The sequence below is a fragment of the Mustelus asterias genome, chromosome 11 (assembly GCF_964213995.1).
Source record: "Mustelus asterias chromosome 11, sMusAst1.hap1.1, whole genome shotgun sequence".
Taxonomy (NCBI): domain Eukaryota; kingdom Metazoa; phylum Chordata; class Chondrichthyes; order Carcharhiniformes; family Triakidae; genus Mustelus; species Mustelus asterias.
In genome coordinates, this window is record NC_135811.1 from 77,618,343 (window position 1) to 77,640,993 (window position 22,651).

The 22,651-nt window shown below is 45.4% G+C and overlaps 1 protein-coding gene and 1 pseudogene across 1 annotated transcript; both read right to left on the minus strand.

Annotated features, from left to right (window-relative positions):
• Positions 1-2,381: 2,381 nt before the first annotated feature.
• Positions 2,382-5,150, minus strand: LOC144500953 (interferon alpha-B-like; annotated as a pseudogene).
• Positions 5,151-8,000: 2,850 nt separating this feature from the next.
• On the minus strand, positions 8,001-13,136 carry LOC144500954 (interferon alpha-B-like). Its single transcript, XM_078224451.1, has 4 exons — positions 13,005-13,136; positions 10,427-10,516; positions 8,208-8,447; positions 8,001-8,099 (listed from the first exon to the last, which is right to left on the minus strand). Exons 1-4 carry the CDS (start codon positions 13,134-13,136, stop codon positions 8,001-8,003), a joined length of 561 nt encoding a protein of 186 aa, XP_078080577.1.
• Positions 13,137-22,651: the final 9,515 nt, after the last annotated feature.

Here is a 22,651-nt window from a genome sequence, read left to right on the forward strand (position 1 = left end):
AGGAACATGCCCGGAAAGAACAAGACCTCTGGCAGCATGTCCACCTTCACCCGGTCGAAATCTCCGCTCCATTCACAGATACCTGGGTCCAATTTAATTTCTTGAATGCTTTCATGAGATATGAGCGACTCTGCAGGGCAATATTTGTTGCTCATTCCTAATTGCCCCGCAGACGGTGATGGTGAGCCGTTTGTTTTTTACTTGCTGCTGTCCTTGTGAAGGAAATAAACCTATAGGAGTGTTGGGAAGAGATTTCCAGGATGTTTATCCAGAAAGAGTGAAGGAATGGTGATGTGGTCCCAAATCGGCAAGCTGGGTGGCTTGAAGGTGAACTTGCAGGTTGTGTTCTTAACATGCGTTTGTTACCCTTGATCTTCTGGGGGTGGAGGTGGTGAGTTTGGAAGGTGCTGTTGAAGGAGCCTGAGTGGGTTGCTGCAGTGAATCTTGTAGATGGGACACAGTGCTGCCACTGTGCGCCGGTGGTGTGGAAGTCAATGTTTAAGTTCGTGAAAGGGGTCCAGACGTCCGGGTATAGATATTATTCAATGAGTGGAGATTTCATGCTATGTAGAAATTACAGACAATTGTCCAGCGGTTTCTTTATCCACACTTTTCACCCTTTCCGCCTCCATCACCCTTTCCGAAATTGAGAGGTTTTTGCAAAACTTTCTGCTCCAATTTAATTGCCAATTAACAAATGTGACCTGTAGCAGCACAAGGGAACGGTATATTCAAATTAATTTTTTAAAAATACGTTCAACCATTAATTTATGCATTTCTGCGTGTATTTGGGTGCAGATTAACTCGTTCACGATATCTGTTAACCCAAACCATAGATATTTTAATGAACTTATCAGTTTACCCTCTGTTAGAATCCTGCTTTAAAATGCCAGAAAATGACCTTTAAAAAGGCAGGTCCATTTTCTGGTGAATCTGGGGTGCAATATTTATTTTCTTTTCAATTTCAAAAGTGACATTGCCAATCACTTCATCACAGGTCTATTGCTGTCCTCACACCAAAATGACTCAATTTCGTTTCTGGAGCCTTATTGAAGGCCTGTAAACAATTTCAGTGGAGAATAATTTACCCGGGGTTAGCCAGTTTCGTGTGGGCCCTGTTTTCAGTGTAATTGTTTCACAAAAGGCTTACATCCATGTGACACCCTCAGTGGTCACAGAATATCTCAAGCATTTCACAGCTGATGGAGTGCCTTTGAGGTACATTGACTGTTGTAATATAGGAAACGCATGAGCCAATTTGTGCTTCATACTCCCACAAACAGCACTCTGATAACAGACAGAGAACCTGGTTTCATGATATTGATTGTGGGTAATTATCAGGTTGGCAATCTGGAATTAATGGATTGCTCCTCCTTCTTGTGTTCTTTTGTAATGCAATCATTATTTAACATGCAGATTTCCAGAAGGTGTAAACCATGATACCACATGAGAGATTTTTATCCTGACATTCCACATATTCTCTTTCCTACCCAGAGACTGATGTCTCCTCAGCCCATTGACTGATTTCCCAATCTGTACTCTGCCGCTTTTTAAAAGTTTGTTCACATGGGTTGCATGTCATGGGAATGGTCGGTGTTTGTTGCCCATCCCTAATTGCCCTGAATGGAGATAGCATGCTAGTCCACTTTAGAGGGCAGTTAAAAGTTAACCACAATGTTGTGGTTCTGTAGCCACGTGCAGGCCAGAACAGGGAGGGAGGGCAGATTTCCTTTCCTTACAGACATGAGTGAATCAGATGAGTTTTTCGGACAAATTCATAGAAATGAAAAGGAAACATAATTTCAGCAAATGTGTATTATTAAAAACAATTTATTGCAAATATTAAATACATCAAAACATGGTCTCATTCAGGATAAAAATTGCCAGCGTGGAAAAACATTGTCTATTCCATAACTCTAAATAAATATCAATAACTTAACATTTTTAAACTCATTCTATACATTGTGGAAACGGTCACATTTTGTTTCACAAAGACATCACAACAATAAATATCAATAAATTAGGGTAGCTGAAATTGGTTGAAATGTTGTCCATTTAGGAGGGCAGAAATGGAAAGGTCAGCGTGGCTCTGGGTTTATTGTTCTGCAAACCTACTTCCTGAAAGCCTGACAGTACATTCCAAATCAGACTCTTCACACAATGAAAACGTAACATTGCATCAGAGGAAAATAACACAGCCGTAAATATCAATAAATAAAAAATAAATAATAATAAATAACCCAACAAGTCACCCATTGTTCTCCCATCATTAAAGTAAAGTATAAAATTCATTACAAATATCCATAAATAAATATAGTTTTACATGAAAATTCTTTAAAATAAATATTCATTGTTCCCAGTCTGTAATAGAAAAGTCTTTTTCAGTTTCTTCTCCTGGTTTGTGCCATTACGGAAGTCATCTGTTGTAATCGGGCCCTGGTCTCAGTGCGGATTATTTCCCAGGCACATTCACTGAATTTCTGAAAAAGAAAATTATTCAGGAAAATGGATTACAGAATGAATAGATTCCAAAGGGGTGAACTAATGTACATGCCAATAACCACACAGTCAATCATCAACAGTCCTACCTCCTGATTGAGAAACTTTTCCAGTTTCCTGAAGTAATTGTGAATGGTGAAGTTTCTCCTCATCTTGTCTCTGACTCCTGTTTCCTGACACATTCTTCCAGCTCACTGAGCTGCCGATCCAGGATCAGCCGGAAATGTTCCACCTTGTCTCGGGCCCATGTGACTGAGCCCAGATTCATGCTGTAGATCTTGTTGATGTGTCACAGAGTTTGATGGACAATCTGGATCCTGTCCTGTGTCTATACAAAATATATACAATGCCATTAGAGAGATTCCATTCCGCATAAGGCACAGTATGATATAGGCCATAAACAAATAAGGCTAAAAATGTTCAAATGGAAAATGTTCACCTTCAGCGACTTAAAACGGGATCAGGTCTATGTGTACTGGAATCAAACATTGCTACTTCTTCCTTCATGGGATGTGGGCATCACTGGCAAAGCCAGAACTTGTTGCTCATCCCTAATTGTATTTGACATGAATATTTCAGGTGACATTTAAGAGTCAACCACATGACTGTGGGTTTGCAGTCACTTGTAGGCCAGACCGAGTAAGGACAGCAGGTTTTCTTTCCTTAAAGGTCATTAATGAACCACATGGATCTTTACAACAATCTATGACACTCCCATTGCTGGGATTAGCTGTATTTCCAGATTTATGAATTGAGCATGAATTCGACTGGCTGCCCTGGTGGAAATTGAACTAAAGTTCCCAGAGCATAACACTAGGCCTCGGGATTATTAGTCCAGTGGCATGAGCACTGTGCCACTGTTACCTCCTAAATATTATTGGGTCAATAATTATTGCAAATAAGCAATGGGAGCTTTGAAAAGTGGAGATGTTTTGGATACAAACTGGGCTCCTTATGATGAAGCAGAGAGGCCAGAGGCCATCTGATTTACAATAAAAATTAGACTCTTTGTTCAGTATAGAACATATACGCCAAAATTATCAAAAGAAATGAGGGGTAAATACGGTGCATGAGAATTAATGAGAGGTATCGTAACGAGGAATCTAAAAATGGGTCATAAGTATCTAAAGAATGTGGAGGTGGCGGTGTTGGATTCGGGGGAAGAAGATCAGGGTCCAAGACGTTTATTTGAAATCAGTAATTTGGATTTGGCTTCAGTTCAGAAGGAGATGCTTCAAATGTTACCGCAAAGGGAGAAGTAGTAAAGAAATTGGATGGGGTAAAAATCGATTACAAAAGGGGCATCACTGTTGCCGTGCAAATGGGAATGTTGCTGCTTGTCCTCAATGCACCTGTCAAAAGTCCAGGATCACAGAGGGATGACATTTCTAAGGTGAGTAAGACCAAGATGGAAGTCCTGGAGAGGTGAGGATTGTAGGAGATCTGGGAACATGGTCAGAAGCATAAGGTTGTTGTTCTTCCATCACATCCTGCACTGCACCAGATGCTGGGTCACTTGACCAGTCCAGTACTGTCTTTGAATGAGAGACATACCCACAACTCCTCCTGACCCCACCTACAATACTAGCAACCTGGAAGCAAACCGACAAGATGACTTTCTGGATTCCCACTTGCTGAATCCCCTGATTCCTACTGGTTGTGTAAAGTTGTCAGTGGGGATGAGGCCCTTATATGGACATTAAATTTGTGTCTCCCAGACCGTCTAACATCAGTTAATGGGAACAGTTTTCCGTTGACTGCCTTTCGGAAACAGCCATTATCCTGAAATTTTATGCACTCAGGCTGTATCCCAAACATGTAATGTACATTGTTAACGCTAGGGATGTTTCAATTCCATTGACTCACATAAGAGTGGGACATGCTGCATGGAGGCATGTTGAATTGAAGGCATTGCACCTTCTATAATTTTGAAGTTGAAATGTTTTGTAATGCTCTTCCGCGAATGATATGAATAATTTACATTTTTGGGGTGAAAGTTAGTGATCAGAAGAATGAAACTGTAAGGGACAGAAAATAAAATAATTCGCGGGCATCTGATCATTCCAGCAAGCGGGCTTATTGGAGAGGAAGGAATGGTTAGAGATACGGATATAATTTCAAGGGGTTCGAGATGGAGAGTTAGTAAGTGCGGTAACAGTGAAATTAGTTAATGAGTTAGATACAGAGTGAAATACAATGACAGGGAATTCTGCCATTGTCACAATGGGTGGAAATCACACGATTGAAAATTCTTGCAGTTGCCAGTTCCGATCAGATTGTTGATCTAACTTTCTATAAAACCTGTCTAAATAAAATGAACCGAGATTTTACTCACCTCTAATCCCTTCGAAAGTTTCACCAGATTTAAGGGCTTGGATTTCAGGAAGTGTCTCTGTTTTATACAGTGTTGGGGAAAGGAGCCACCCTGAGAGGAGAAAAAATATAATTAATTATAAATCCCCAGAAATGTCTCACGATTTTACATTTCACACGCTGCTCAGAATACAGCTTTAACTCACCATTTGATTGAGTTTGCTGAGTGTGTGTGTGTTGAGAACTTGCTGTAACTGCAGCCTCTCACAGCCCAGACTGAGGGTCCCGGACAAGAAGAGCGACACCATCCAAAATCTCCAAATACTCGCCAATGCCATGACCGACCGAGTCAGAGTGAAACCCCGAACTGAGGATAAGACACCGACCGGATCCGGGTTCAACTCCGAACAACAATTATTTTCAAACGAATGAAAATCTAAATAGTTCCGCTTCTAAACCCTGAGTGAACGGCTGAACTGTTCAGTTCTCTTTCTGCGTGTCTGTCTGTCTCTCTCTCTGTGTATCCGTGTATATATGTGGACTGTGCTGGGAGGAACTGTCCCTGCTATGCTGTCTCAGGGGCTGGCGATTACATTTAAAAAGTGAAATCTGGTAGCGGGAGTTTTGGAAGTTCTTCAGGAGACGAATAGTTAGTCTGCTCCCTGTCTGAGGTAAGGAATCTGAAAGCTGGAGATTCCGGAACCAGGGACTGGAAGGTCCTCGATAGAAAAATCACAAACAGCGCTCGGTTCCAGATCAAAGTTCCAACAATCTGGATCAATATTATTAATATCCATTTTGTAAAAGCAGATTATTGCCTTCAAATTGGATTCACATTAAGGGGACAATAAAGTTGCGGTTGGTCAGATTGTTGGATGTTGAGGCTGTTCTTGAGTTCTCTGCCCGAATGCGGGCCCAACCCATTTTCCCACAAGAGCTCCATAAGATGATTATTACATTCAGAAATGACACTCAATGTGCCCGTGACACAGGTAAACTCTCCCTCCTCCTTGTCGCTCTGCCCGCAGCCTTTGACATGGGCGAGCAGACCCTCTTCATTCAACTCTCTCCCCCACGGTGCAGCTGATTGGGAGCCCTCTCTCTGTTTCTCATTCTTACTGAAGTCATTGTACCCTGAGAATATTCAGAATCGCATCTCCCCGCCCCCCCCCCCCCACCCCCACACTCCACCACGCACCCCATCTATCAGCCTCTGCTGTCTGTGAGGATCTCTCCCTGCTCCCTTTTCTAATTCTCATCTCCCAGCTGCCCCATGGGGACATCACTCACCATTTACCCATCACCCCTGTGATCGTTGAATTATGTTGGCTCCTGAGCCAGTTTCGTGTGGGCCCAGTTTTCAGTGTAATTGTTTCGCAAAAAGGCTTACATCCATGTGACACCCTCAGTGGTCACAGAATATCTCAAGCATTTCACAGCTGATGGAGTGCCTTTGAGGTTCATTGTCTGTTGTAATATAGGAAACACATGAGCCAATTTGTGCTTCATACTCCCACAAACAGCACTCTGATAACGAACAGAGAACCTGGTTTCATGATATTGATTGTGGGTAATTATCAGGTTGGCAATCCGGAATTAGTGGATTGCTCCTCCTTCTTGTGTTCTTTTGTAATGCAATCATTATTTAACATGCAGATTTCCAGAAGGTGTAAACCATGATACCACATGATAAATTTTCATCCTCACGTTCCATGTATTCTTTTTCCTTTTCGCAGACGCTGCGACAACGGATGAATGAACACCGCTCGACAACCACCAGGCAAGACTGTTCTCTTCCTGTTGGGGAGCACTTCAGCGGTCACGGGCATTCGGCCTCTGATATTCGGGTAAGCGTTTTCCAAGGCGGCCTTCACGACACACGACAGCTCAGAGTCGCTGAGCAGAAACTGATAGCCAAGTTCCGCACACACGAGGACGGCCTCAGCCGGGATATTGGGTTCATGTTACACTATTTGTAACTCCCACAGGTTGCCTGGACCTGCAAAGTTTCACTGGCTGTCTTGTCTGGAGACAATACACATCTTTTGAGCCCTTCTTGATGCTCTCTCCACTCACGTTCTTTGTATCTTAAAGACTTGATTAGTTGTAAGTATTCACATTCCAACCACTATTCATGTAAATTGAGTCTGTGTCTTTATATGCCCTGTTTGTGAACATAATTCCCACTCACCTGAAGAAGGGGCTTGGAGCTCCGAAAGCTTGTGTGGCTTTTGCTACCAAATAAACCTGTTGGACTTTAACCTGGCATTGTTAAACTTCTTACTGTCTTTTTCATACCCATAGTCTGATGTCTCCTCAGCCCATTGACTGATTTCCCAATCTGTACTCTGCCGCTTTTTAAAAGTTTGTTCACATGGATTGCATGTCACGGGAATGGTCTGTGTTTGTTGCCCATCCCTAATTGCCCTGAATGGAGATAGCATGCTTGGCCATTTTAGAGGGCAGCTCAAAAGTAACCACAATGTTGTGGTTCTGCAGCCACGTGCAGGCCAGAACAGGAATGGAGGGTAGATTTCCTTTCCTTACAGACATGAGTGAATCAGATGGGTTTTTCGGGCAAATTCATAGAAATGAGAAAGAAACATAATTTCAACAAATGTGTATTATTAAAAACAATTTATTGTAAATATTAAATACATAAAAACTTGGTCTCATTCAGTACAAAAATTGCTAGCGTAGAAAAACATTGTCTATTCCTTAACTCTAAATAAATATCAATAACTTAACATTTTAAGGTCATTTTATACATTGTGGAAACTGTCACATTTTGTTACACAAAGACATCACAACAATAAATATCAATAAATTAGGGCAGCTGAAATTGGTTGAAATGTTGTCCATTTAGGAGGGCACAAATGGAAAGGTCAGCGTGGCTCTGGGTTTAATGTTCTGCAAACCCACTTCCTGAAAGCCTGACAGTACATTCCAAATCAGACTCTCCACACACTGAAAATGTAACGTTGCATCAGAGGAAAATAACACAGCCGTAAATATCAATAAATAAAAAACAAATAATAATAAATAACCCAACAAGTCATCCATTGTTCTCTCATCATTAAAGTAAAGTATAAAATTCATTACAAATATCCATAAACAAATATAGTTTTACATGAAAATTCTTTAAAACAAATATTCATTGTTCCCAGTCTGTAATAGAAAAGTCTTTTTCAGTTTCTTCTCCTGATTTGTGCCATTACGGAAGTCATCTGTTGTAATCGGGCCCTGGTCTCAGTGCGGATTATTTCCCAGGCACATTCACTGAATTTCTGAAAAAGAAAATTATTCAGGAAAATGGATTAAAGAATGAATAGATTCCAAAGGAGTGCACTAATGGACAGGCCAATAACCACACAGTCAATCATCAATAGTCCTACCTCCTGATTGAGGAACTTTTCCAGTTTCCTGAAGTAATTGTGAATGGTGAAGTTTCTCCTCATCTTGTGCTCTGACTCCTGTTTCCTGACACATTCTTCCAGCTCACTGAGCTGCCGATCCAAGATCAGCCGGAAATGTTCCACCTTGTCTCGGGCCCATGTGACTGTGCCCAGATTCATGCTGTAGATCTTGTTGATGTGTCGCAGAGTTTGATGGACAATCTGGATCCTGTCCTGTGTCTGTCCAAAATATACACAATGTCATTAGAGAGACTCCATTCTGCATAAGGCATAGTATGATATAGGCCACAAACAAATAAGGCTAAAAATGTTCAAATGGAAAATGCTCACCTTCAGCAACTTAAAAGGGGATCAGGCCTATGTGTATTGGAATCAAAGATTGCTCTTTCTTCCTTCATAGGATGTGGGCGTCACTGGTAAAGCCAGTATTTGTTGCTCGTCCCTAATTGTATTTGACATGAATATTTCAGGTAACATTTAAAAGTCAACCACATGATTGTGGGTTTGCAGTCACTTGTAGGCCAGACCGAGTAAGGACAGCAGGTTTTCTTTCTTTAAAGGTCATTAATGAACCACATGGACCTTAACAACAATCTGGGATTAGCTGTATTTCCAGATTTATGAATTGAGCATGAATTCGACTGGCTGCCCTGGTGGAAATTGAACAAAGGTTCCCAGAGCATAACACTAGGCCTTGGGACTATTAGTCCAGTGGCATGAGCACTGTGCCAGTATTACCTCCTAAACATTATTGGGTCAATAATTATTGCAAATAAGCAATGGGAGTTTTGAAAAGTGGAGATGTTTTGGATACAAACTGGGCTCCTTTTATTGAAGCAGAGAGGTCAGAGGCCATCCGATTTACAATAAAATTTAGACTCTTTGTTCAGTATAGAACCAAGCTGAATGCAGACCATATACACCGAAATTATCAAAAGAATGAGGGGTAAATATGGTGCATGAGAATTAATGAGAGGTATCGTAAAGAGGAATCTAAAAATGGGTCATAATAACAAAAAGAATGTGGAGATGGCGGTGTTGGACTACAGGGGAGAAAATACAAGTCCAAGACGTTTAATTGAAATCAGTTATTTGAATTTGGCTCCAGTTGAGAAGGAGATGCTTCAAATGTTACAGTAAAGGGAGAAGTAGTCACGAAATTGGATGGGATAAATGTCGATAAACAGCGGGTATCAGTGTGGCGGCGAAACTGGGAATGTTGCTGCCTGTCCTCAATGCACCTGTCAAAAGTCCAGGATCAAAGAGGAACGACATTTCTCAGGTGAGTAAGACCTGGGTGGAAGTCCTGGAGAGGTGAGGATTGTAGGCAATATGGGAACATGGTCAGAAGCATAAGGTTGTTGTTCTTCCATCACATCTTGCACTGCACCAGATGCCGGTCACATGACCAGTCCAGTACTGCCTTTGAATGAGTGACATACCCACAACTCCTCCTGACCCCACCTACAATGTTAGCAACCTGGAAGCAAACCGACAAGATGACTTTCTGGATTCCCACTTGCTGAATCCCCTGATTCTTCCTGGTTGTGTAAAGTTGTCAGTGAGGATGAGGCCCTTATATGGGCATTAAATCTGTGTCTCCCAGACCGTCCAACATCAGTTACTTGGGAACAGTTTTCCCTTGACTGCCTTTAGGAAACAGCCATAATCCTGAAATATTCTGCACTCAGGCTGTATCCCAACCATATCATGTACATTGTTAACGCTAAGGATATTTCAATTGCATTGAGTCGCATAAGAGTGGGACATGCTGCATGGAGGCATGTTGAATTTCATTGCACTTTCTATGATTTTGAAGTTGAAATGATTTGTAATGCTCTTCCGCAAATGTTATGAATAATTCATATTTTTGGGGTTAAAGTTAGTGATCAGAAGAATGAAAGTGTAAGGGGCAGGGAGATGCAGAATTTAAAATAGTTCGCGGGCATCTGACCATGAGAGCGAGCGGGCTTATTGGAGAGGAAGGAATGGTTTGAGAGATCGATATAATTTCAGGGGGTTCGAGACAGAGAGATAGTAAGTGCGGTAACAGTGAAATTACTGAGTGAGTTAGATACAGAGTGAAATACAATGACAGAGAATTCTGCCATTGTCACAATGGGTGGAAATCACACGATTGTTGATCTAACTTTCTCTAAAACCTCTGTCTAAATAAAGTGAACCGAGATTTTACTCACCTCTAATCCCTTCGAAAGTTTCACCAGGTCCAAGGGCTTGGATTTCAGGAAGTGTCTCTGTTTTATACAGTGATGGGGAAAGGAGCCACCCTGAGATGAGAAAAAATATAATTAATTATAAATCCCCAGAAATGTCTCCTGATTTGACATTTCACACGCTGCTCAGAATGCAGCTTTAACTCACCATTTGATTGAGTTTGCTGAGTGTGTGTGCGTTGAGAACTTGCTGTAACTGCAGCCTCTCACAGCCCAGACTGAGGGTCCCGGACAAGAGAGCGACACCATCCAAAATCTCCAAATACTCGCCAAAGCCATGACCAACCGAGTCAGAGTGAAACCCCGGACTGAGGATAAGACACCGACGGGGTCCGGGTTCAACTCAGGCCAACAATTATTTTCAAACGAATGAAAATCGAATAGTTCCCCTTCTGACGCCCGAGTGATCGGCTGAACTGTTCAGTTCTCTTTCCGTGTGTCTGTGTCTCTCTCTGTGTATCCGTGTATATATGTGGACTGTGCTGAGAGGAACCGTCCCTGCATGCTGTCGTAGGGGCTGGTGATTATAATATTAAAGTGAAATCTGATAGCGGGAGTTTTGGAAGTCCTTCAGGAGACCAATAGTCTCGGCACGGTAGCACAGTGGTTAGCACTGCTGCTTCACAGCTCCAGGGACTTGGGTTCGATTCCTGGCTTGGGTCACTGTCTGTGTGGAGTTTGCACATTCTTCTCGTGTCTGCGTGGGTTTCCTCCGGGTGCTCCGGTTTCCCCCCACAGTCCAAAGATATGCGAGTTAGGTTGATTGGCCATGCCAAAATTGCCCCTTTGTGTCCTGGGATGTGTAGATTAGAGGGATTAGCGGGTGGATATGGGGGTAGGACCTAGGTGGGATTGTGGTCGGTGCAGACTCGATGGCCGAATGGCCTCTTTCTGTACTGTAGGGTTTCTATAAAAATAAAACGGGCGGCACGGTAGCACAGTCGTTAGCACTGCTGCTTCACAGCTCCAGGGTCCCGGGTTCGATTCCCGGCTCGGGTCACTGTCAATGTGGAGTTTGCACATTCTCCTCGTGTCTGCGTGGGTTTTCTCCGGGTGCTCCGGTTTCCTCCCACAGTCCAAAGATGTGCGGGTTAGGTTGATTGGCCAGGTTAAAAATTGCCCCTTAGAGTCCTGGGATGCGTAGGTTAGAGGGATTAGCAGGTAAATACGTGGGGGTAGGGCCTGGGTGGGATTGTGGTCAGTGCAGACTCGATGGGCCGAATGGCCTCCTTCTGCACTGTAGGGTTTCTATGATTTCTATGATTTCAGTCTGCTCTCTGTCTGAGGTAAGGAATCGGAAAGCTGGAGATTCCGGAACCAGGGACTGGAAGGTCCCCGATAGAAAAATCACAAACAGCGCTCGGTTCCAGATCAAAGTTCCAACAATCTGGATCAATATTATTAATATTAATATCCATTTTGTAAAAAACAGATTATTGCCTTCAAGTTCATCGGATTCACATTAAGGGGACAATAAAGTTGCGGTTGGTCAGATTGTTGGATTTTGAGGCTGTTCTTCTTGAGTTCTCGGCACGATTGCGGGCCCAACCCATTTTCCCACAAGAGCTCCATAAGGTGATTATTACATTCAGAAATGACACTTAATGTGCCCGTGACACAGGTAATCTCTCCCTCCTCCTTGACGCTCTATCCGCAGCCTTTGACATGGGCGAGCAGACCCTCATCATTCACATCTCTCCCCCACGGTGCAACTGATTGGGAGAACTCTCTCTGCCTCTCATTCTGACTGAAGTCATTGTACCCTGAGAATATCGAAAATCGCATCTTTTCTCCCCCCCCCCCCCCCACTCCACCACGCACCCCAACTTTCAGCCTTTGCTGTCCATGAGGGTCTCTCCCTGCTCCCTTTTCTAATTCTCATCTCCAAGCTGCCCCATGGGGACATCACTCACCATTTACCCATCACCCCTGTGCTGGTTGAATTATGTTGGCTCCTGCTTCAGGAATGCCTTGATTTTAAAAATCTCACCCTCATTTCCAAACTCCGCCAGTCCCACATCCCTCCCTATCTCTGTAATCACCTCCAGCCGCGATTCCCTACGAGATATCTGCTCTGCTCCAATTCTGTCCTCTCCAGAATTCCCCATTTTAATTCACCCACCATGGGTGGTGTCTCTTCAGCTGCTCAACACTCAACCTATGTAATTTTTGCCCTAAACCACTCCGCCCCTCTTTACCCCAATCAACGCTCCTTAAAATCAACTTCATTCATCAAGTTATTGCTCACCTGCCTCAGTCTCTCCTCGTCTGACTGGCGATCCAATGTTTCTGGATAACACGCCTGTGAATCACTTTGAACCATCAATCTCTCTCTATAATGATGAGTGCTTGTTACTGATGGGCTGTCTCTGATTTCCCCCCTCTCAGGCTCACATTCCCCTTTATCCGTCACTCAGTCCCCTTCTCCTCAATTTCTGCTTTCTATTTCTCTCTCAGATCAGAGTTGCTCCTTCAAGCAGATTCAGATTCAATCTCTCCCGGTCCCTCTCTCCCCTCAATATCATTCCCAGTTTCAACTCACCATTTGATTGAGTTTGCTGAGTGTGTGTTTGTTGAGAACTTGCTGTAACTGCAGCCTCTCGCAGCCCAGACTGAGGGTCCCGGTCAAGAAGAGCGACACCATCCAAAATCTCCAAATCCTCGCCAAAGCCATGACCAACCGGGTCAGAGGGAAAGCCCGATGTGGAAGAGGAGAAACCGGCGGCTTTGGTGGTTCAGCGGCGAGAACGGTTCTTGCGAAGAGAATTCAAGTCGGGAAGTGGAATTGGAGCCGCTTGTGATCCGGGAGCGAGCGCCTGTGTTGCCGAATGGTGTGAGTGTGGATTCTGCTGCTAGCTGGCACTGGCACTGCCAGGCTGCCCGCTTTAATGTGCGGCCATTACATTGCAAAAGTGAAAATGGGCTGCAGGGGTTTTGGGAGATCAATAGTTTGTGCGGTTTCTGTGTGAGGTCAGGAATGGGAAAGCTGGAGACTCCCGAAGCAGCGAGTGAGAAATCCCCGGGAGAAAATCACAAGCAGCTCAGTGTTGTGTGGGCTTCACATCACCCGGGGGGCACTAAGATGCTAGGGAAGTTGCTCATTTCTGCTTCTTTTTTGTGCTGTGTTTGTGCTGGTTATCTTGCAGAGGATATTTGAAGTTTAATGTTTATTTACAAGTATCACAAGTAGGCTTACTGCAATGAAGTTATTGTGAAAATACCCTTGTCGCCACACTCTGGCACCTGTTTGGGCACACTGAGGGAGAATTTAGCATGGTCAATTCATCTAACCAGCACGTCTTTCGGAATGTGGGAGTAAAGTGGTGCACCCAAAGGAAACCCACGCAGACACGGGAAGAACATGCAAACTGCGCAGACAGTGACCCAAGCCGGGAATTGAACCCAGGTCTCTGGCGCTGTGAGGCAGTAGTGCTAACCACTGTGCCACTGTGGCACCCAATATTCACCGATTCTGAACCTATAGCTTGTCTCTGATGCTGGTTTCCCCTGGTTCACTGTCAGAATATCCCATGGGCAATTTCCTTGTTGTTTTCAAAGTGAAAGTGATCCGTCTGTCAATTATGCTGAAAGTGTCTTTCGGGAGTCCTTTCACTTTTCCCTTTTCACCGGAATTTGAAGAGTGTCTGGGAGGAGAATGCATGTCGGGGAGAAGAGTGGCAGAAGGTGATCCCCAGTTATGTCATTTCCAGCGATAAAGACAAAAAACTGCGGGTGTTGGAATCTGAAACAAGAACAGAAAATGCTGGAAAATCTCAGCAGGTTTGACAACATCTGTGGAGAGAGAATAAAGTAAGAAGTCTCACAACACCAGGTCAAAGTCCAACAGGCTTATTTGGTAGCACAAGCCGGTTGAACTTTCACCTGGTGTTTTGAGACTTCTTACTGTGTTTATCCCAGTCCAACGCCAGCACCTCCACATCAGAGAGAATACAGCCAACCTTTCCAGTCTGGATGCCCCTTGGTCGGAGCTGAGAGCAAAGAAAATCAGCAGAGATTTGTGCCATAAAGGTGAGGGTGGGGGCCGTAATTGGACAAAGGAAATGTAAATGGTGATGATGAAGGCTGAGAAATGTCCATTAAGTGATCGGAATGTGTGAATGGCAGAAGAGAGATAATATTAAGGGACTGTCTGAGGAACGTGGCACTGCCCTGAAGGTTGGGGGGGGGGGGGCGGGGGCGGTTAGGAGACAAGATAACAGAAGTGGAAAAATAGAAGTATGAATGAAAAGTGATACAAATGCATGAATGAGATGAAAAGGAGAGACAAAAAATAATGAAAATGGGGGTGAAGGTGAAAGGGTGAGTTCATGCTCTGAATCTGTGGAACTCAATGTTCAGTCCAGAAGGCTGCAAAGTGCCGAATCAGAAGGTGAGGTGCTGCTTCTCCAGTTTGCGTTGGGGTTTGGTAGAACATTGCAAAAGGCTAAGGACGGACATGTGCACAGGAGAGCAGGGTGGTGTATTAAAGTGGCAAGAAGGTCCTGCTTGCAGATGGACTGAACGTGTTCTGCAAAGTGGTCACCCAGTCTGCGTTTGGTTTCTCTGATGTAGACCACATTAGGAGCAGTGACTGCAATAGACCAGATTGAAGGAGGTGCATGTGAGTGCTGCTTCACCTGAAAAGAGTGGGCCTGGGTCGGTGAGCAGGGAGGAGGTAAAGGGGCAGGCATTGCACCTTCTACAATTGTATGGGAAGTTGCTGTGGGAAGGGGGGGAGGTGTTGGGTCTGCTGGAGAAGTGAACCACGGTGTCCCGGAGAGAAAGATCCCTGCAGAATGCTAAAGGGGGAGTGACGAGAGGATGTGTTGAATAGTGGCATGATGCTGGAGTTGGCGGGCATGATTTCATAGAATCCCTGCAGTGCAGAAGGAGACTATTGGCCCATTGAGTCTGTACCCACCACAATCCCACCCAAGCCCTATGACCGTAAACCCACACATTTACCCTGCTCATCCCCCTGACACTAAGGGGCAATTTAGCATGGCCAATTCACCTAACCTGCACATCTTTGGACTGTGGGAGGAAACCAGAGCACCCGGAGGAAACCCACGGGGACACTGGGAGAAAGTGCAAGCTCCACACAGACAGTGACCTGAGGCCAGAATTGAACCTGGGACCCTGGCGCTTTAAGGCAGCAGTGCTAACCACTCTGCCAATAACTATGTCTGCCCACCCCTCACACACACTCTCTTCCGCACACTGCTTACACTCTCTTTTCCCCCTCCCCTCACACACTCTCTCTCCCCCCTTCCCTCACACACTCTCCCCCTTCCCTCACACACTCTCCCCCTTCCCTCACACACTCTCCCCCTTCCCTCACACTCTCCCCCCTTCCCTCACTCTCTCTCCCCCCTTCCCTCACACTCTCCCCCCTTCCCTCACACACTGTCTCTCCCCCCTCCCCTCACACACTCTCCCTTCCCTCACACACTCTCCCCCTTCCCTCACACACTCTCCCCCCTTCCCTCACACACTGTCTCTCCCCCCTCCCCTCACACACTCTCCCCCTCCCCTCACACACTCTCCCCCTCCCCTCACACACTCTCCCCCTTCCCTCACACACTCTCCCCCTTCCCTCACACACTCTCCCCCTTCCCTCACACACTCTCCCCCTTCCCTCACACACTCTCCCCCTTCCCTCACACACTCTCCCCCTTCCCTCACACACTCTCCCCCTTCCCTCACACACTCTCCCCCCTTCCCTCACACTCTCTCTCCCTCCTTCCCTCACACACTCTCTCTCCCTCCTTCCCTCACACACTCTCTCTCCCCCCTTCCCTCACACTCTCTCTCCCCCCTTCCCTCACACACTCTCTCTCCCCCCTTCCCTCACACACTCTCTCTCCCCCCTTCCCTCACACACTCTCTCTCCCCCCTTCCCTCACACACTCTCTCCATGCCTAAAGGGATCACAGGCCTGGTGCTGAGATTTTGTAATTGATGCCATTGCTTTGATTTGCTCCTGCGCCAAAGGAAGAAAGGACATTAATCAAAAAGCAAAGCACCTTGTTCTCCCTGAGGGAATGCAGACCTAAAGTAGACGGACTTGGCCTCACATTAATGCTAAGGTGAGGGATTTACCTGCAGATTGTGTTCCTCTATCCTGGTGAGCTGGTGGCACACCTCTGTATGCCATATCCTATTGCGATGGTGGCTGCCCCTCGAACACTTCCAGGAACCATCTGCATTACAATGCCAGGGGACACCTCCCAGAGTGGAGGCCGCTGTCAGGAGTGGCTCACTGTTGAAGGAGTTTGAAAGTGGGACACACACACAATCAGCGTTTTCCTCCTGGGGAATAGGATTGGGGATGGGGGGTGCGGGTTGGAGATGAAGGAAGGGAGAAGGAGGCTGGGAAGGAGGGTGGCATGGGGATGGGGTGAACGGAGGGCATACATGAATGAAGGAGAGAGAATGGGGATGGTGAGGGAGGGGTGATGGGGAGTGAAGGTTGGGGGAGGGGGTGAAAGAAGGGAATGTGGCTGTGATGGAGGGAGACATAACACCTTAAGATATAGGAGCAGGATGAGGCCCATCGAATCTGCTCCGCCATTCAGTCATGGCTGAAAGTTTCTCAACCCCATTCTCCTGCCTTTTACCGTAACCTTTGATCCCCTAACCGATCAAGAGCCTGTGCATCTCTGTCTTAGAAAGAAGGAAATGGGGCTATGAAGGGGTTGGGGGGGGGGGGGTGGGGAGGCTGGCGGGTGGGAATGAGGGAAGATGGGGAGTAAAGGAATGGGTATGAGGCAAAGGGGGTTAAACGCCTGTGATCTTGCACCCACGCTGAGATTTACAGGTGCGCATCTCAAATTCCAACCCCGCCCACTTTCTCCCGCTTGCGCTCAAATTCAAATTCCCAACCGCCACCGTATCCCATCAGACACCGCGGTTCAGAGCCTCAGTGTGCGGCTTCCAGACCCGCCCTCTCCTCAGTGCGTGGCTTCCAGACCCGCCCTCTCCTCAGCGCGCGGCTTCCAGACCCACCCTCCCCTCAGCACGCAGGTTCTAAATCCGACCTTCCCTCAGTGCGCGGGTTCCACATCCACCCTCCCATTGGTGTGTGGGTTCCAGACCCGCCCTCCCCTCAGCAGGTGGGTTTCAGATCCGCCCTTCCCTCAGCGTGTGGCTTCCAGACCTGCCCTCCCCTCAGCAGGTGGGTTCAGATCCGCCCTTCCCTCAGCGTGTGGCTTCCAGACCCGCCCTCCCCTCAGCAGGTGGGTTTCAGATCCGCCCTTCCCTCAGCGTGTGGCTTCCAGACCCGCCCTCCCTTCAGCACGTGGCTTCCAGACCTGCCCTCCCTTCAGCGCGTGGCTTCCAGACCCGCCCTCCCCTCAGCACGCAGGTTCTAAATCCGACCTTCCCTCAGTGCGCGGGTTCCAGACCCGCCCTCCCCTCAGTGTGCACATACTTGTCAGCATGGATAACGTAGTTCAGAACGGGTGAATATCTTCATAGCATCTGTGCAGAACTGAGAGTTGCAACAAATCAGACAAGTCCTAGTCTCTTATTCGTGCTCGGTTGAAAATGGTGATTGGCTTTTCAGCTGTGGGCAGTAAATGTCTGTACCTGACTGGCTGTGAGCACATGAACCAGACAACCTGCATTTTGGAGGCCTTGTGCTTGAGCATGCTGCATTTCACTGTAAGTCTGCTCCTGAGTGCAAATGTTAATTAATCTTGCCCATATAGCTACAAATAGTCTTGCATAATTCAATTATTCTGCACACAATTATAAACTGCTGAATCTTTTTGTTTAAAGTTTATTTATTAGTGTCACATGTAGGCTTACATTAACACTGCAATGAAGTTACTGTGAAAATCCCCTAGTTGCCACACTCCAGGTACACTGAGGGAGAATTTAGCACAGCCAATGCACGTGCTTCCCTAAAAGAGGCCTAACCAGCATGTTTTTTGGACTGTGGGAGGAAAACCTCGCATTTGGAGGAAATCCACACAGACACAGGGAGAACGTGCAGACAATGTTCCTGTTAATTTTGACAAATTTTAATCAATGATGTGCCTCTGGTTTTTGAGCCAGCTGAATTATCCCTATTTCTCAGGCCTGGGTTTCAGAAAGAAGCTTCAGCTTGCTCACTTGCCTGATACTTCTTGGCTTTAACAAATTGATCCACGTGGCAATCGGTGGCAGGTTGCCACTCTGTAGCCACATACCTACGCTTGAATTCCAAAATGCCTGCACAACCCAACTTTCCTGACTCAAGCTGGGTGAGGCGGAATAATTGAATGAAGTATGTCCCCACTCTGGTGGCAGAATACAAAAGGAGGACACAGCTCACTTTAACGACACTGTTTGCTGTGAAGCAGGTGAGTTTAAAGGTCCTACTGAAAGGGTGAAAGTAAGTTTCTAAGGTAAGTGAATTGGCTGTAAGGAGAGGCGGGGAGGGGGGGGGGCGGGGGTCCCATTCATGGGAAGAGGGGCCTGGTCTTTAGGGTGAGGTCTGGACATGGAGGGTATCATGCCTGGACATGGTGGAGGGTCGGTCATGGGAGGGCGCTTTCGGACCCTGATATGGGGATGTTGGTCGATCATGGGAGGGGAGTCAGATCCGGACATGGGGGGGGTTCAGGTTGGATATTGGAGTGGGGTTGGCCATGATATGGGTTGGTCATGGTGTTGTCAGGACATGGGGGAGGTCAGATGTTGTTCAGATCGGGGGGTGTGGGGGGCAGTGTCAGGTCTCGGGGTCAGGCTGAGAGGGTGGGGAATTCTGTGTGGCTGGGGGTTGGGGAATACTGTGGTGGGTGGGGTGTTTAGTTGGGGGGCATTTGGGGGTCCCCTTGAGGTCAGGGGTGTTGTGGATGTCCTATTCTGGGTTTGGTCTGGAAGTTTGAATTAGTTACTTTGAAGTTAGAAGTGCTTTTTTTCCTTTTAACTCTTTCAGACAATGAGGGTACAACTGGCTGAAAGATCTAAAATTTGCAATTTAAATTGCTTTGTAGCAAGGTTCCCAGCCCAGTGCAATTGTCCAGGGGAGGTTTACCCTTCTGTACAATTGCCAGGAAAAGCCTCACATGAGCGCTTCCAAGAGATTTCTTTGTGCATCTTTGGGGTACTCCCCAAATGCAACGCTGGACAGCCAGCAAGTTCTGGCCCAATATGTTGGACCATGGGGTAGTCCACTGTAGAGAAATTAGAAAGATAAAAATCCAATGGAGGCCTGTGCAACTTAATGGACTGCAACATTAAGTCTGGTGAGAAGATGACCCAGCTCTCACAATCCTTGTTTACTACTTCTCTTAGTACACTTCTCAAATTTATATTGAAACTCTTGATCAACCCATTGATCTAGGGGCTGATATGCCAAAATTCATACAGCCTTAATCTTTAATAATGCGCATTGGCCTCTGGACTGTGTTCTCATATCTGTCAGATTCTTTCTTGAAATTACTACTCTGGAAAATATTCTTAGTAATCGAATACTAAGGTGGAGGGAGTGAATATTTATGTATGTGGGCAATTATGATTATGATAAATTATGATCAAGTGGGCCAATTTGTCCTGGACGACATCAAGTTTCTTGAATGTTGTTGGCGTTGCACTCGTCCAGGCAAGTGGAGAGTATTCCATCACAAATGTAATTTCAGGTCAGAGCCAATCTAAAATCATAGAATCCCTACAGTGCAGGAGGAAGTCACTTGGCCCATTGAGTCTGCACAGACTCTCTGAGAAAGCATCTTACCCAGGGCCTATCCCTGTAACCCTATGTATTTACCCTTTTAATTCTCCTAACCTATACATCTTGGGACACTAAGGGGCAATTTAGCATGGTCAATCAAAGACATGCAGATATGTGGAGAACATGCAAACTCCACACAATCACCAAAGGCTGGAATTGAAGCCGGATCCCTGGCGCTGTGAGGCAGCAGTGCTAACTGCTGTGCCATCATGCCACCTAAAGTGCATTGTGAAAGGCTTATTATGTGAATACAAAAGCAAAATACCCTGGATGTTGAAAATCTGCTATAAAAACAGAAAAGGATGGAAATACACGACAGGTCTGGCAGCACCTGGGGAGAATGGGAACAGAACAAAGGATAGATATTCCAGTGTGTTACCATACCAACTGTAGTGACATTGAAATTTTTACAATGTTTTACTCCCTGCCACCTGATGGCATGAATTACATTCCAGAGAGGATGGGAGTAAATTTGTGTGTTTTTCTCCAGGACTCTTCCTACTCTCTCTGGACACAGATGCTTCAATAGTCCTTATTCTGTACAAGTGTAAAAACATTTGCAGTGGCGTGCGGTGAAGTTATTTGAGAATGAACTGGCAGAGCTAATAAATGATCCTTTAGAATCTGGCTGTGTGTCCTTATAGCTGAGCAGGGTCAACTTAAAGACCGTGCAGGACTTTTTAACTTTTGAAATAATCAATAACTTTATTTGAATACATTCTACAGCATTTTAAATATGAACGTAAATAAACACATGCAAATGAAATGCTTGTAACATATCCGCAAGCCATAAACAACATCCCAGCTTTTAGAATACTCTGTTCGGAATGTGATCAAGTTAGTTAGCGTTGCAAATTCATTCAGATCTTTTCATTTGGGTTCCTTTGGCTAAAGCATTGCTTCAAAGAAGATGTCTAACTGGTTCCTGAGTTTCCCAAGATCAATGATCAGATGAAACTTTGAAGTTTACCAATAACTGCATCAATGTGTATACTCGTGGACAGATCCAGCAAGCAGTGTGTAGCCCCCTCTATTGGTGAGTTGAAACATTTTTAATTTGGAGTCGAGTCAGTTTCTGACTCCCGAGGGGGACCGTGTGAAAGGCAGCTAGGATGTCTAAACCCAGTGCAGTGAATGACTTAGGCAGACTCTCCACATCTACCACCACCCCTCCATCAACTACCCCATCCCATTGTGTTGTCAGATGTCTGATTTCTGTACCTGCAACAAAACATCCTTGGCCATAGTTTATAAATTAACAATTAATTATGTATCTGTACAGAGGATGGGTTCTGAAACTTTAAGGTTAAATTAACAATTAGGATGATTTAAGGATTTCTTAATATTTATTAGTTGTGCCCTAAGGCACCTCAATAGTTCTTTCAATAAATAAAAATCATTCGCATGGCAAGATCAGCATTCAGCCCGAGTTACCCTTGGTGGCGGAGGACCTTCTCTTTGAGTTACTGGTCTCCATGCGTAGAGGTGTTCTCATAGTTTTGTTAGGTTATGAGTTCCAGGATTTTGATCCAATGACGATTATGGAATGGTGATAAAATGTCCTAAGCAGGCTGGCGTGTGAATTGGGGGGGGGGGGGGGGGAGCTTTGGGCATGCCTGTGAACCTGCTGTCGTTGTCATTCAAGGTATTGAAGGTTCCAGATTTTGGAGATGAAACTTTGGTGAGTTTCCGAAATGCACCCTGTCAATGATGCATATTTCAGTCATGTTGACTTGTCAGTAGAAAGATTGAATAATTCGGCAAGTGGAAGAGTTGCTGATCAAGGGTTATGGATGGCGCTGGGCTTCTTAAGTGTTGCTGCACCTGTCTCCATCCAGGAAAATATTTTTCATCATACACCTGGGGCTTTGGGGGGGGGGGGGGAGGGGGGCGGGGTTAGGAAGTGAGTTGCTCTCCGTAGAATTCTCAGCCTCTGCACGAGTACCCATGTCAATCACGTGTCTGTTTCAGTTGAGTTTCTGGTATGTTAACCACCAGGATGATAATGATGGGACCTCAGTGATAGCAATGCCTTTGAACTTTAAGGGAGATAGTTATGCGCTGTCTTTTGTTTTTGATTTACTCTTCTGTATCAGAAGTCACAATTATTAAATCAACTTAGATGCACCTGACTTTAAATGTTCACAGATGGTCATCATCTGACACTTTTGCAGGTGAGTTGAGTGGGTCAGGATAGCCAGTGCAACTCTTTGTGCACAGCCTCTCATTGCAGGAAGCTTAATGATCTTACCAGATCAGCAAAGTATAAGGAATCAGCTACACTTTCAGAGAATGCATTCGTCCAAGCATATTTACCATTTAGGGTATTCGGGTACTCTAATTACTTGTATGAATGAGGTAGCATCCTTTGCACCTCCAGCATTCAGCTGCAAATACAGTTTTTGCTCAAATTATTGCATATATTTACTTATCTTACAGAAAGCTTTGCATGAAATGTAAAAAAATCT